The 14,366-nt window shown below is 46.6% G+C and overlaps 1 protein-coding gene across 1 annotated transcript; it reads left to right on the top strand.

Moving 5' to 3' along the window:
* Positions 1 to 9,234: 9,234 nt before the first annotated feature.
* Positions 9,235 to 12,334, top strand: PRR18 (proline rich 18). The gene has a single exon (XM_075864331.1). It carries the CDS (start codon positions 9,619 to 9,621, stop codon positions 10,378 to 10,380), a length of 762 nt encoding a protein of 253 aa, XP_075720446.1. The 5' UTR covers positions 9,235 to 9,618; the 3' UTR covers positions 10,381 to 12,334.
* The last annotated feature ends 2,032 nt before the right edge of the window (positions 12,335 to 14,366 follow it).

Raw genomic sequence — 14,366 nt, 5'->3', positions numbered from 1 at the left:
TGTCTGAATCGGCCAAAGCTGCAGTACACGGTTCAATGTTTGTGAGAACATGGTAGCAAGTCAAAAATAGAGCAAACGCCAGAAACCGATGCTTCATCCGGTTTTAAAATCGACCGTGCAAAACGGGTGACAATCTGTCGTCAAAAACGGAAAGACGTTCTGGAACAGACACGGATCGGATGCAAAACGGCCGTCAAAAAACAGACCAAGACGGCCGTTTTTAACAGCCGACACCTGGACCGTGTTGTGTGAATAGGACCTAAATTAGTTCATTTATTTTTAGACCCTGATATGTGGTTTACAACTTGTGCCTAGTTTCAGACTTTTTTCTCATGTGGTCCTCCCAGTTATACATGCTGGATGTTAGGTTTTCTCTAACTCGGGAGTATCTGCAGAGCTTCATCCCTGTACAGCTATCGCCTTTTATATAGCCCATGTAGGATCTACTCTCTCCAGTGCCCACACAGACACTAATGCCACTTATTCTGCTTTGTGTGTGCTCAGCCCCTATCTACACTGATACTGGTCAGCCTGTGATTCTCCTCCCCCCTATCTGAAGCCTGTATGATATCTCTCCCCCCCCCCCCCCCCCCCTCCACTTGCAGATTCTGCTGTGGGTCAGGGAAAATCTGCAGAGGCCCCTTCATGCCTGACCGACTCCCACCAGAAAAAAAAAAAGTGATGACATGGCTTGGTAATACACCATTCCTTTATTTGATGGGAAATTCTTTTAAATATGGCTGCGGGAGAAGAGGGGTGCTTAAGGAACCAAAACAACTAGAACCCCTATAACTATTAAAAAAAAAAAAAACAAATCGAAAAAAACGACTCCAGCATAATAGGTAAATTTCCCACGTGAATGGAAAGCACTCAAGAAGTGCATTTCTTTTTACAGTGTTTTACTACAAGCAGTTTGTAACGGCTGCGTAAAAAAAACACGCCCCGTTGGAACGAAACGCCGTTTTTCCCATTTGAAATCAACAGGCAGATGTTTGGAGGCATTCGGCTTCCGTTTTTTCAGCAGTCTTTTGGGGCGTTTATGGCATACATACCTTGCACATACCCCCACCGCAAGATTACAGCTCAATTCAAACTCCTCCTCACGGCAGTAGGTAAGTGAAAAGGAAGGGAGGCTTGGGATCCCCGTTCTAGTGATCAGTGGGGGTCCCAGCGATCAGACATGTATCAATTAACCTGTGGATAGATTATAAATATCCTTAATGGGACGACCCTGTTAAGGTTATAAATTACTTATTTTAAACTTATCACCTGAGCAACCTAGACACTGTTATTGAGTAGTTGGTACAAAATCTGATTGGCTTTACAATTAAATGGGCAGACCACTAGTTTTTCTTTTTAATTTACATATTGTGCACCTAACCTCAATAGCTCCATAGGCGGCGGCCTACCCCTCGTATCGGCCCTGGGCTTCACCCTGTACATAGCCTCATGTGTGAGATACAGCTATGGCAACACAGCTGCATATGTATTGTCATTAGGGATGTCACGATACCAGAATTTGGACTTCGATACCGATACTTCGTTTAGTATTGCGATTTTGATACCAATTCGATACTTTGCCAACAGTAATAAAAATAAAGTTCTTCCATTTTCTGATATGAGGCGCGAGGTGTGATGATGAATTTAACCTCCACGTGCCTCACATTAATAGTAATTAACCCCATCATGTTTCTCAGTCATAATGGGTTAATGTGTAAGGTACATGATGGGGTTAATTACTATTAGGGCTTATTTAGGCTAACGTGATATACGTCCGTGCAACGCGTGTGATTTTCACGTGCCTCGCACGGACCTATGTTAGTCTATGGGGCCTTGCAGACTGTCCGCAAGCTTCACGCAGCGTATATCCGCTGCGTAAAACTCACGACATGTCCTATATTTGTGCGTTGTTCGTGTATCACGCACCCATTGAAGTCCATGGGTGCGTGAAAATCACGCGCAGCAAACGGAAGCACTTTCGTGGGATGAGCGTGATTCGCGCAACAGCAGTAAAAATTCTGAATGAAAACAGAAAAGAACCACGTGCTTTTCTGTTTACAAACATAGTCATAATGATGGCGGCTGCGTGAAAATCACGCAGCCGCGCATCATGGGGGGATGTCACACGGAGCTGTTAAGTGCCTTTTGCGCGCGCAAAACGCTGCGTTATTTGCGCGCGCAAAACGCACACGCTCGTGTAAATCCGGCCTTAATGTGAGGCACATGGAGGTTAAATTCATCACACCTCGTGCCTCACAATAAGTGATAGAAAGCAGTGTTTATTTTATTTTTTTACAGCGTACACATCATAAATGATGCAAAAAAAATGTTGTGCAGGTTATTACGGCTGCGCCAATGCTGATTGTGTGTATATTTTATGTATTGAGACTTATTTTAATATTTATTGTAAAAAAGGTGTATGTGTATTTTTTTTATTATTTAACATTACTTTGTTTTTACTTTATTTTTTAAACTTTAATGTACAGGCATATATCTATATTACAGTACATTAGCCTGTGTACTGATGGTACACAGGCAGTTGTTAGGACATACCTAAGTATGCCCTAACAACAGGAAATATGATAGGACAGCCCTGGGGTCCTTCAATGGACCCTGGGCTGTCTGCCCATACATGGTATGTCCCTCAATCGCGTCACAGGAATTCCCTGTGACGCGATCCAAGGGGCATCCCCCTTCTCATTTTCCCCTGAATGCTGCAGTCCGCTGTGATCGCTGCACGGGAATAACGGCAGAGATGAGAGCTTTCTCTGATCTCCGCCAGCGGGACTGAGGCTGTGTAATACTGTCATTGCCTGACAGGAAGTGCGCGGTCAGCTTGAGGAGATGCGGCCGGCGCTGCACTAATGAGCGGCGGTTCAGGCACTGAGAACAGAACATGGGGGTGTTTTGTAGTGCGCCCGCCATGTTCTGTTTTCAGTGCCGGCGCTCATTAGTGCAGCGCTGGCCGCATCGCATCATCCTGACCCCGCGCACTTGTTTTCAGGACGCAGGAGCGCGGCAATGACTGTAACAGCCGCAGCTCCGCTCTCATACATTCATGTGTTACAATACTGAGCTATGCAGCCGCACAGCTAAGTATCGAAATACATGAAATAACGGTATCGAACCGTTTGGGGATGCACAGTATTAAAGTTTCGATGCATCGTGCATCCCTAATTGTCATAACGCAAAATGGGAACACAATTTGTCTCACTGTTAGATTCGTAACAAATTGATCAATGATTTATTTTTCTGAATTAAAATGAAACAATTATCAAAATACGTGTTGTTCACAGGACCCAAATGAAATCTGCTACTGTGTTTTATGTATTGGAATTCAGGTAGGACCCTCACAGGTACAAGTAATGGCTGTGTATCTGGGTTCTATGGACACTTGATGAAGTCCCCAGGTTGTGAACGGGACAGAACACAATTTGTCTCTCTTGTGTTGAAATGATGAACTGGAATGACCATTTACCATAACTTCTCCTCTCCCCAGGCTGAGAAAGTAAAAAAAAATGCATAAAAATGTCGAGCAAAGTGAAAACCTTGTATCAGCCAGACAATGTAGACTGCAATTACAAGATGTCCTAATTACTGGAAGTAATTACTGCGCCCTGCCTTGTAGATGACAGGAAGGATGTATAAGATCAGGAGATAGTTCCCTGGTTACTCACTATGGACATGTTCTTGCGCAGGGAATTGTGTAATATGAAGGCAGATACTGAACACCAGATTGTACAGTAAAATACTGACCATCCAGCATCCTTGGGATCAGAATTATACATATACGCTTGTATACATATCTCCACATGTATACACCTTGGGATGCCCAAAAGTGTGGTGGAGCAGATCCCCAAGACCACTTTATGAAGACGCTTATGTGGATGTTAAATCTGACACATGGAGTCACCTCTTTCCACTGCCCTGATCACTGTGGCGGGAGGCAAACGTTTAACACACTCCTCCCATTAAAGGGAATGTGTTGCTAGAAAAAAAATTTTTTTTTTTTTAGTTAAACAGTTAGTGTATAGGTGATTAAACATTGTTCTAATTTTTTTAATTTTTTCACGAGTCAGGAAATATTATAAATTAGATTCTAATTTATAACATTTCCCAGTGCTGGTCACTAGATGGAGCAATTCCCAAAATTGCAGCATTGGCATGTGGTAAAGCAACCACATTGCTTTATGCTGCAAAATTTGAGAAAACACACTCGCTCTAGTGAGCTCTCAGAATCCCCCCTCCTTTATCCTGGCTAGTGCCGGGAGAAAGGAGGGGATTAAACGGTCAAACCTCCTACACTGTGTGCCACCATTTTTTTAGCTAACACACAGTGTAGTAGGTTTACATACAGTAGTAAACACACAGTAAAACACGTACATACACAGACCTAACTTACCTGCTCCTGCCACCGCCGCCGCTCCCTCCGGTCCGTCCGCTCAGTCTGAACCCTCCGCTCCAAGTGCACAAGTCCGGAAGCCACAACCGGAAGTAGTAATCTTACTGTCCGGCTGCGGCTTCCGGTCCACAAGAAAATGGCGCCGGACGTCGCTCGGCCGAAGACCTTCAATTTGGACTGTGTGGGAGCGGCGCATGCGCCGTTCCCACACAGACGGCGTACAGCATAGTGGATGGAACGGGCCCCGTTCGCATTCAATATGGGACTGTATGTGCCGTATTCCATGTCTGTATGTGTCGTTAATCGACACATACAGAGATGGTAAAAAAATGGCAGCCCCCATGGACAAGAAAAAGTGAAAAAATTAAAAAAAGTAAAACACAAACAGACAAATAACTAAAAAAAATTTGAATAAAACACTAAAAGCAAATTGATATAAAAAAAAAATTTCCGTGACACTGGTCCTTTAAGATCATCCCTCCTGTTAGGCGGAATTCACATGACAGGGTTTCCCGGCCGGGTGCCGGCCGTTCATAAATCGGCCGGCACCCAGCTGCATTAGGAACAATAGACCCCTAATGGGGCTGTTCACACGACCGATTTTTTGACGGGCCGGGAAAACCGTCCGTCAAAAAATGGGACATGCCCTATTTTCAGCCGGGTACCCGGCCGCCCGGTTCCCATAGAAGTCTATGGGGCTGGGTAATACACGGCCATCACCGGAATGTGTCCCGAGTGATGGCCGGGTCTACCGTCGCTCACGCTCTCTCTCTCTCTTTCCTCCTCCTCCTCACAGTGCAGAGTGCATGTGAGGAGGAGGAGGGTCTTTTTTTGCTCCCTGTAGGAGTCGGAATCCCCAATCCCCGGCCGGGAATTGGGGATTCCGCTACAGGAGAAGTGAGTGACTACACTGTCCATATATGGACACAGCGAAGTCACTCACTTCTGCAGCGGAATCCCCGACTCTATGGCCGGGGATTCCGCTACAGGAGAAGTGAGTGACTACACTGTCCATATATGGACACAGCGAAGTCACTCACTTCTGCAGCGGAATCCCCGACTCTGGCCGGGGATGCCGCTACAGGAGAAGTGAGTGACTACACTGTCCATATATGGACACAGCGAAGTCACTCACTTCTGCAGCGGAATCCCCGACTCTATGGCCGGGGATTCCGCTACAGGAGAAGTGAGTGACTACACTGTCCATATATGGACACAGCGAAGTCACTCACTTCTGCAGCGGAATCCCCGACTCTGGCCGGGGATGCCGCTACAGGAGAAGTGAGTGACTACACTGTCCATATATGGACACAGCGAAGTCACTCACTTCTGCAGCGGAATCCCCGACTCTATGGCCGGGTATGCCGCTGCAGGAGAAGTGAGTGACTACACTGTCAGTGTGGGTGCAACCTACAGGGGGCTGGGTGGCATCACCTACAGGGGGCAGGATGGCATCACCTACAGGGGGCAGGGTGGCATCACCTACAGGGGACTGGTTGGCATCACCTACAGGGGGCAGGGTGGCATAACCTACAGGAGGCTGTGTGGCATTACCTACAGGGGACTTTGTTGGCATTACCTGCAGGGGGCTGGGTGGCATTACCTGCAGGGGCTGGGTGGCATTATCTACAAAGGGCTGTGTGTGGCAACAAATTTAAATGAAATTCATCCGATTTTAAAACGGACAGAGAAAAAAACGGATGCAAATCGGCCGGTAAAAACGGCAACACGGCCCGGAATCGGAAGCAAACCGGATGCAAACCGGCCGGGAAAATGGGCCAAAAACGGCCGATTTTCCTGGCTGACACTTGGACCCTGTCGTGTGAATGAGGCCTTAGGCTATGTTCACACGGGGTATTTTGCCGAGTTTTTTGACGTGGAAACCACGTCGCAAAACTCGGCAAAAACGGCCCGAGAACGCCTCCCATTGATTTCAATGGGAGGCGTCGGCGTCTTTTTCCCGCGAGCAGTAAAACTGCCTCGCGGGAAAAAGAAGCGACATGCCCTATCTTCGGGCGCTTCCGCCTCTGACCTCCCATAGACTTCAATGGGAGGCAGGAGAAAGCGTATTTCTCGCTGTTTGTATGCCCGCGGCGCTCAATGGCCGCGGGCGAAAAACGGCGCGAAAATCGGCGTGCAGGGAGAGGAATATCTGCCTCAAAGTTCCAAACGGAATTTTGAGGCAGATATTCCTCCCCCAAAATACTCCGTGTGAACATAGCCTAGGTCTCCCACTGATCAACAGAACAAGGGTGCTATGGTGCTCATTCTCGTGTCTAGTAAAGCAGCACTGCCATATTTACTTGCTGTACACACAGCCATATTGGACAGCGCTGCATCAGGTACTTCTGTGGCAGCCCTTTTGTGCAGATCACACATTGATAGTGTATCCTAAGGCTGGATTCACACGAGCGTTGCGTTTTTGCGCGCGCAAACAACGTGGCGTTTTGCGCGCGCAAACACCATTTGACAGCTGCGTGTGTCATCCGTGTCTGATGCGCGGCTGCGTGATTTTCGCGCAGCCGCCATCATAGAGATGAGTCTAGTCGACGCCCGTCACTGTCCAAGGTGCTGAAAGAGCGAACTCTTTCAGCACCCTCGACAGTGAATGCCGTGATAAAAAGAAAAAGTTCGTACTTACCGAGAACTTCCCGGCCGTTGCCTTGGTGACGCGCCTCTCGACATCGGGCCCCACCTCCCTGGATGACGCGCCAGTCCATGTGACCGCTGCAGGCTGTGCTTGGCCTGTGATTGGCTGGAGCTGTCACTTGGCCTGAATTGTCATCCCGGGAGGTCAGACTGGAGGAAGACGCCGGGAGTTATCGGTAAGTCACAACTTCGTTTTTTTTTTTTACAGGTTCATGTTTATTGGGATCGGTAGTCACTGTCCATGGTGCTGAAACAGTTTAACTCTTTCTGCACCATGGACAGTGACTATCTCCTGACGTACCGATAATTTTTTTGCCGGGTTCGGCCAAATCGAGTTCGGCCGAACCCGGTGAAGTTCGGTTCGCTTGTCCGGCTTCGCTAATCGCAAAGACACTCCGTTTGGATGTTCGGAAACAGAAAAGCACGTGGTGCTTTTCGGTTTACATTCATCCTTTTGACAGCTGTTGCGCAAACAAGCAGTTCGCACGGAAGTGCTTCCGTGCGACATGCGTGGTTTTCACGCACCCATTGACTTCAATGGGTGCGTGATGCGTTGAAAACGCTGAATCAACGGACATGTCGTGAGTTTTTTGCAACGGAGCAACGCTGCGCAAAAAACGCTGCCATGTCTGCACGGCCCCATTGACTAATATAGCTACGGGCAACGCACGTGAAAATCACGCGCGTTGCACGCGCGTATTTTACGTTCGTCTGAATAAGCCCTAAGGATGAATCCTGTGAAACCCTCAGGCTGGCCACAGACCACACTAAAACACTTACCAACTAAAATAAACCCAGGCGACAAACTTTCTGGATAATAAAGGCCACAATGTTTATTAAGGGCAACATAAAATCTATCGTAATTAATATTCATATATATATATATATATATATATATATATATATATATATATAAATCATGGGAATTAATAGAATACCAACATTTAAACCAATAAAATACCAAGTTCGCCCAGCACTGGTGACAAAACCCCTCTAAAAAACATTGCGACGAGGAGGAAATTAAAAACATTAGGGAAATAAAGAAGCAAAAAGCACGGCGCCACATAGTGCAGGTCAATCGGACTAAAAATAGATGCAGAACGTAGTTAATATGCTCACCACGTGGAAGTTGGTAAAGGCAATAAGTAACTCCACTATGCTGCTGCCAGGATCCAAAACCGGTGAAAACGAATGGTCACCGCTAATTGAAGCATACGAAGGAAGAAAAAGGAGGATCCTATAGGGCGCTGCTGCGTGGTTGTGGTGGAAAGTCAATGAAAAATAGAAGATATATAATAATTATTTATTGAACAATAGGTGGCTACGCGTTTCAACACTGAACTAGTGTCTTCCTCAGGCAAAACATTAGGGAGGGAGGGTGGGCGTAGGTCCAGATCCTCCAAACGACTGCTTGACCACGACGGAACCACTTCTTTTATAGCCCGTTTTCCCGTCTTTGGAGATTCAAATGTCCAATCAGCTGTTGCCAGGAGAGAATCTGCCTGGAGATAGAAGGTTCTGAAACCAGCTCATACCAATTGCACAGCTGAAAATGTCCAATCAGCTGTTACCAAGAAATACTCTGCCTGGAGATAGAAACATCTGGAACCGGCTCGAGACACCTGCAAAGCTTACATGGGGGATGCCACAATGGCAAAAACCATTCTAAAAATATATGGTAAAAAAGAGGGAAGGGCATGCCAAAGGCAAATACAACCCCCTCCCCCCACCCCCCCCCCCCCCCAAAAAAACAAAAAAAAAAACTAAAATAACATTCTGGGGTTTGTGTGACTGTGTCCCCCAAGCAAATAGCTTGGGGGCCCTTGTCATGATATGCATATTGGCCAGTTTCTATGGGAACGGTCCCATGTAGCTAGCCACGCCACCGCAAGTGTGCATGGTTTCGGTCACATCCACACCCCACTACATAAGACTGTGTCCTATTGGTTTTCCGGATTAGTTGACATTAGTTGTACTTTCATGCAAGGACCAATAAATGGAGGTCTTTCTACAATTGAATCTGTGGGATTAGATGATTCCTTTCTGTTGACGAGCTATATTAGCTTGTGGTCTGTGCTTGTTTGTAAATGTAAAGGTCTGTTTACATTGGTGAATGCGTTTATTTCAGAGTCCACATAAAAAGAATTACCCTGTGTGAGTGAATGAAGGACAAGATCATCGTTACCAGCGGCATGTTTACAATTGGCATGGCTGCCAGCCACTCTAGCTCATGGTTTTCACTAGGTGACAAAGCGACTGCAAGGCTCGCCAGCTGCTGAGTGTATGGGCATCTTTAGTATTGCATATCTATGGCCAGCTTCACACATGGCTTCAGGGCTGTTGTTGCTTCACTATCCGGCGTGGTGGCACTCGTGTCCATGTTGTCTCTATGGAGTCGTGTGGGCGGGGACACCGCTGCTGGGGACACCGCGGGAGGACGGACCTGCTCGACCTGTTGTGTGCTGAGACATGGGTGAATCAGCTGCGGCTGGGAGGGAGTTCTCCACACTTAATAGGCATTGTTTTATACTCCTCCATCATACAGCGAGCTGGTAACGACAACAGACATGGCTCTTCCTCCCATCCCGCAGCATCAGCCGGGGCTTTCTCCTCACAGGGCTCAGCTCAGCAAACTTGTGGAGAGAAAGGCTTCTACTCAGCAGCCACCGATGTGTGACTTCAGGGGGACCTCCATGGACATGGAGGACCTGTCCAACTCCTGGCCATCAGGGACGCTGAGGAGGCGCGGAGACCCTCTACACCCAGCCCGGCGTTTCCTGGAGCAGGTGCCCAGGGGGATGACTCGCTCCTATGAAAGTGTAATACATCCGAGGCCATCAACACAAAACAGGCTGCCCAGAGACCCCCATCACCCGGGCAGAAGACAACAGCAGCACACTGCACAGCATGACCCCCCACCGCAGGAAGCAGCATCCCCCAAACCGCAGCAGCCCCAAGACGTGCGCTTCTCCCTGCGTCTCACCCCAGAAGCCATCCTCGTAATACAGAAGAGGAACCTGGAGAAGCAGCTCTCACAGCAGCGCGGTGCCAACGCCAGGAAGATGTTTGCCAGTAACAATGGACGGTGCCCGAGGAGCTCCCTGCAGAGATCACCCCCAGATGTAAGGGAACTGGTGAAGATCTCACTACTGAACGATCAGCATCGCTACGATGACATGGAGTATGAGGATGAGTGCTGGCTCAGGGACGGCCATGACGGGCTGGTCAGGAAGTGCACGGAGTGGCTGCATGGGGTGGAGATGGCCACGGGCCGAGGGGGCAACCTCCACGATAAACTGCAGTCTCTGCCACATCTCAACACATTCTGACCAGACTAACGTTTTGTTATAAGAATCCATCCACTGCCAAGCACTAGTGACTGTGCCAGGCACAGGGCAAACTGATGCCTCCGAACCTGTGTGATGCCACAAGTTCTATTGCCTCTTGCTGATGAAGACTTGTTCCCTGCTACCCACAGTAGGGGCATCGATTTATGATCCACGTCCTGGAGTCACCTTGTTCATTGCCCAGTGACCCGTCAATGTAATGTTGGCACCTATAGTAAGGTGGCTTCTATAGTATATAACTAGGAGACAAGTGCCTTAGACTGGATATGTGGATACAATGTTGGAGCCCTTCTACAGGATAGGTCCTCCAGCGCTAGGAATATGTCATATTTATCCATCTTATGTATATATATTTCTCCCTGGACTCCGAGATGCCAACGTTTCCGCACTTTTGCCCACGATTATTGCTTATTCTATTGAATTCAACACGAATAACTAAATGAATAATGCAGAATTTGTCATGAAAAGTTTGGATATTTCTGCCCAGTCTTGGCTGTAGGGATTACTGACTTCCTAATATAGTCTCTGTTCTGGGGGGTGGCGGGGGCATTGTTGTTTTCTAACGCACTTGGGTGGTTGATATACAGTGATTATAAGATTGACTATATTGTGATGTATTATTAATAACTATAAAACCCCATCAGTAATTTTTTTGCTTTTATACTTGACAGCTGTTTCGTTCCCTTTTAATATTCTGTGGCACTATAAGGCTATGTTAACACGGAAAACCAAAAACGGCTGTAAAATACGGAGCTGCTTTTCAATGGAAAACAGCCCATGATTTTCAGCCATTTTTTAAGCATCAAGTGTTTTTTGCGGCGTTTTTTATGGCTGTTTTCAGAGTCAATGGAAAACGGCTCAAGCAGTGACATGCACTTCTTTTTAAGAGGTGTTTTTTTTTTACGCGGCTATTTTTAAAAACGGCCGCGTAAAAAACACCCCATGGGAACGGAATTCTGTTTTTCCCATTGAAATCAATGGACAGATGTTTGGAGGCGTTCAGCCCGCGCATTTTTTAGCCGTTTATCGGAGCGTTTTTTTCCTGAAAAACGGCTGAAAATAGCCTGTGTCAACATAGCCTTATGGTAACGGCAGGGATGTAAAGTGAACAACATGCCATACATATCAGTTATTTTTTTTTAATACGTCTTGAGGTGACTTAGGTTGGATTCACACACAGTGTTTTGCGGTATTTTGTGAATGTTTTGTGGTGCTTTTTTTTTAGTGCAACCAGATGTCACATTAAAGTCTATAGTAAAATATAAAATTCACTGCACACAACTGCGTTTTGGTTTGTGGTGTTTTTTTAGGCAATTTTGTGGTCAGCAGTGTTTATTTCCACACGCAGCATGCTCTGGGTATGGCGTATTTTCAGTTTATTTTCCCATAGGCTTCTCTATAGGACTTAAAATAACACCAGAAAAGCAAGTACAAAATGACTCTGAATGAATAACGCCTTGTAAAAACGCATGCTACATTTTAATGACGCCAGCGTTTTTGGAAGCTTTTTATGCTGCTGTTTAAGCTGCCAAAATAAATCCTGTGTGTGAAGGAGGCCTAACCGCTTCAAAGTGTGGATATCCAAGTTATCCCGGTGACATCAGCTGGTATTTGGGATCCCAGTTACGTGACTCCCCAGTCAGATTGTCACCAGATGACCACTCTTATGAAGAATGCATTGGATAATTGATGTTTTTTTTTTTTTTATACGACATTCATGTCATTTTAAAAGTGATTCTGACTACACAACTACAATAGGTGTCATGATTTCCCTCCTTCTGATAAAATTCTCATATATGTCATTGTTGTTATATAATTGTTTGGCTAATTGCTATTTTTTTTACCACAAAAGATCATAACTAAAAATTTTGTGCCCTATCAGAATATATGGAGGTGGTAGTTTCCACTGATCCATCTATTAAAAGTATTAAACGGACATACATTGATTTTCAGTTGACGTTACGCTTTGTTTTATCTTCCCTGTAGTGACAGCGCAAATAAACAGACTCCGAGCATCTCCCTCAATGATGACAGAGGCTCCTACTATCTGCTCATTGCTGAGCAACCTGCTTAACCCTTTCATGACCAAGGGTCATTGATGCCCCTGTGTCCAGCTCAAATTTTCCATTTCTGATATGCACTACTTTAAACGATAATATCTTTGCAACCGCTTTGAATATCACAACTATTTTTTACTTTGTTTTTTTTTTACAAGACTTATGAGGCTTTCATTTTCTAGATTAGTTTAATTAATTCCATGAGCAGGAAAATCACAAAAATGAAAAAAAAAAACTTTTCGGGAATTTTATATATATATATATATATATATATATATATATATATATATACTGTCACTGGATCGCTGTGAACGAATAAGAGGCCTATAAGGCTATATTCACACGACATAAAAAAAAAGGTCAGTTAACGACGGATCAACTGTCGGTTTTTCATGGCTGTTTTGCATCAATGTGTCTCAAAATTTGAATCCATTTCCCGCCCGTCTGACCGTTTTTCACCGACATTTGCCATCCATTTTTCAATTACGTTAAAAAATTACTGAATTTTATTCGTTAGGGTTTTTTTTGTCGCAGCCACCTGAAAACACCACAGTGCCCATGTAGATAGTGATGCAATACCACTGTAAATAGTGCCACATTGCCCAACGTAGATAGTGCCAGTGCCCACATAGTGACACAGTTCCCACTGTTGATAGTGCCACACACAGTGCCCATGTAGATAGCACCACAGTGTCTCCTGTAGGTAGTGCCCATATAATACCACAGTGCCCATGTAAATAATGCCATACCCCCTGTATATATCACCACTTGCAGATAGCGCCACCCCCTGCAGATAGCACCATCCCCCCTGCAGATAGCGCCACCCCCTGCAGATTTCACCATCTCCCTGCAGATAGCACCACCCCCCTGTAGATAGCAACATCCCCTCTGTAGATTGCGCCACCACCTGCAGATAGCGCCACTTCCCGTGTGTATTGGCACCCCCTTCCTGTAAATAGCACCACTAGCTCCCTGTAGGAGCGGAATCCATCTGGCCGGGGATTCCGCTCCAGGACATATATGGACAGTGAGGTTAGGGGCTAACTCTAAAAGTGGAATCCCCTGCCTCAGCTTCAGCAACACTGAGGCCGGGGATTCTGCTCCAGGAGTAGCCCTTGACGTCACTGTCCATATATGGATAGTGACGCCAGTGGTTCTGCAGTAGCGGAATCCCTGACACAGAGCGATCTGACACCGGTGATTCCGCTCCTAGAGAGAGCCGCTGATGTCACTATATATGTATAGTGATGCCAGGGGCTTCTCCAGTAGCGGAATCCCCAGTCAGAGTGTTGGCCGGGGATTCCGCTCTTAGAGAGAGCCCCTGACAGTGGACCAGTGACGTCAAGGGCTCTCTCTAGAGGCGGAATCCCCGGCACAGAGCTATCTGACACCGGGGATTCTGCTCCTAGTGGGAGTTTAGGTGGCGATATCTACAGGGGGTGCACTATAAAGCGGGGATGGAGAGATGTCGGGGCTCCCTCTAGGAGGGGAAACCCCGGCCAGAGACCTGGCCGGGGATTCCGCTCCTAGAGGGAGCTTAGCTAGCGCTATCTCCAGGGGGTTGTGTGTGGCGCTATCTACAGTGGGGGGTGTAGTCCGGGGCTCTTAAAGCCCTGGCTGACATGAGAGTGCAGCACTGCTCACACTGAAGCAGCACTGCACTCAATAAACCCTGTTCAAGGCTGTCAACGTTTATACACATGGCAACTGCACGGGGCATCGGCAGTTGGAACGTATATAGCTGTATGGCCGTCGTGAAGGGGTTAATATAAAGGGGCTCACCAAAGTGGATCTTTTTTAAAGTGTACCTCTCAATTTAAACAGCCCCTGATGTGATAGAATGGGGATCCATGTGCTGTGCCCCACATCATTTACTAGAATGAAGGGACAGTGACTCACTTTACTTGGGAG

This window comes from Rhinoderma darwinii, chromosome 4 (assembly GCF_050947455.1).
Source record: "Rhinoderma darwinii isolate aRhiDar2 chromosome 4, aRhiDar2.hap1, whole genome shotgun sequence".
In the NCBI taxonomy this organism is placed as follows: domain Eukaryota; kingdom Metazoa; phylum Chordata; class Amphibia; order Anura; family Rhinodermatidae; genus Rhinoderma; species Rhinoderma darwinii.
This window is presented reverse-complemented; position numbering and strand designations above follow the sequence as displayed.

Excerpts from the sequence above, each read along its gene's own strand:
- PRR18 (XM_075864331.1), top strand. The coding sequence starts at position 9,619 with ATGGCTCTTCCTCCCATCCCGCAGCATCAGCCGGGGCTTTCTCCTCAC.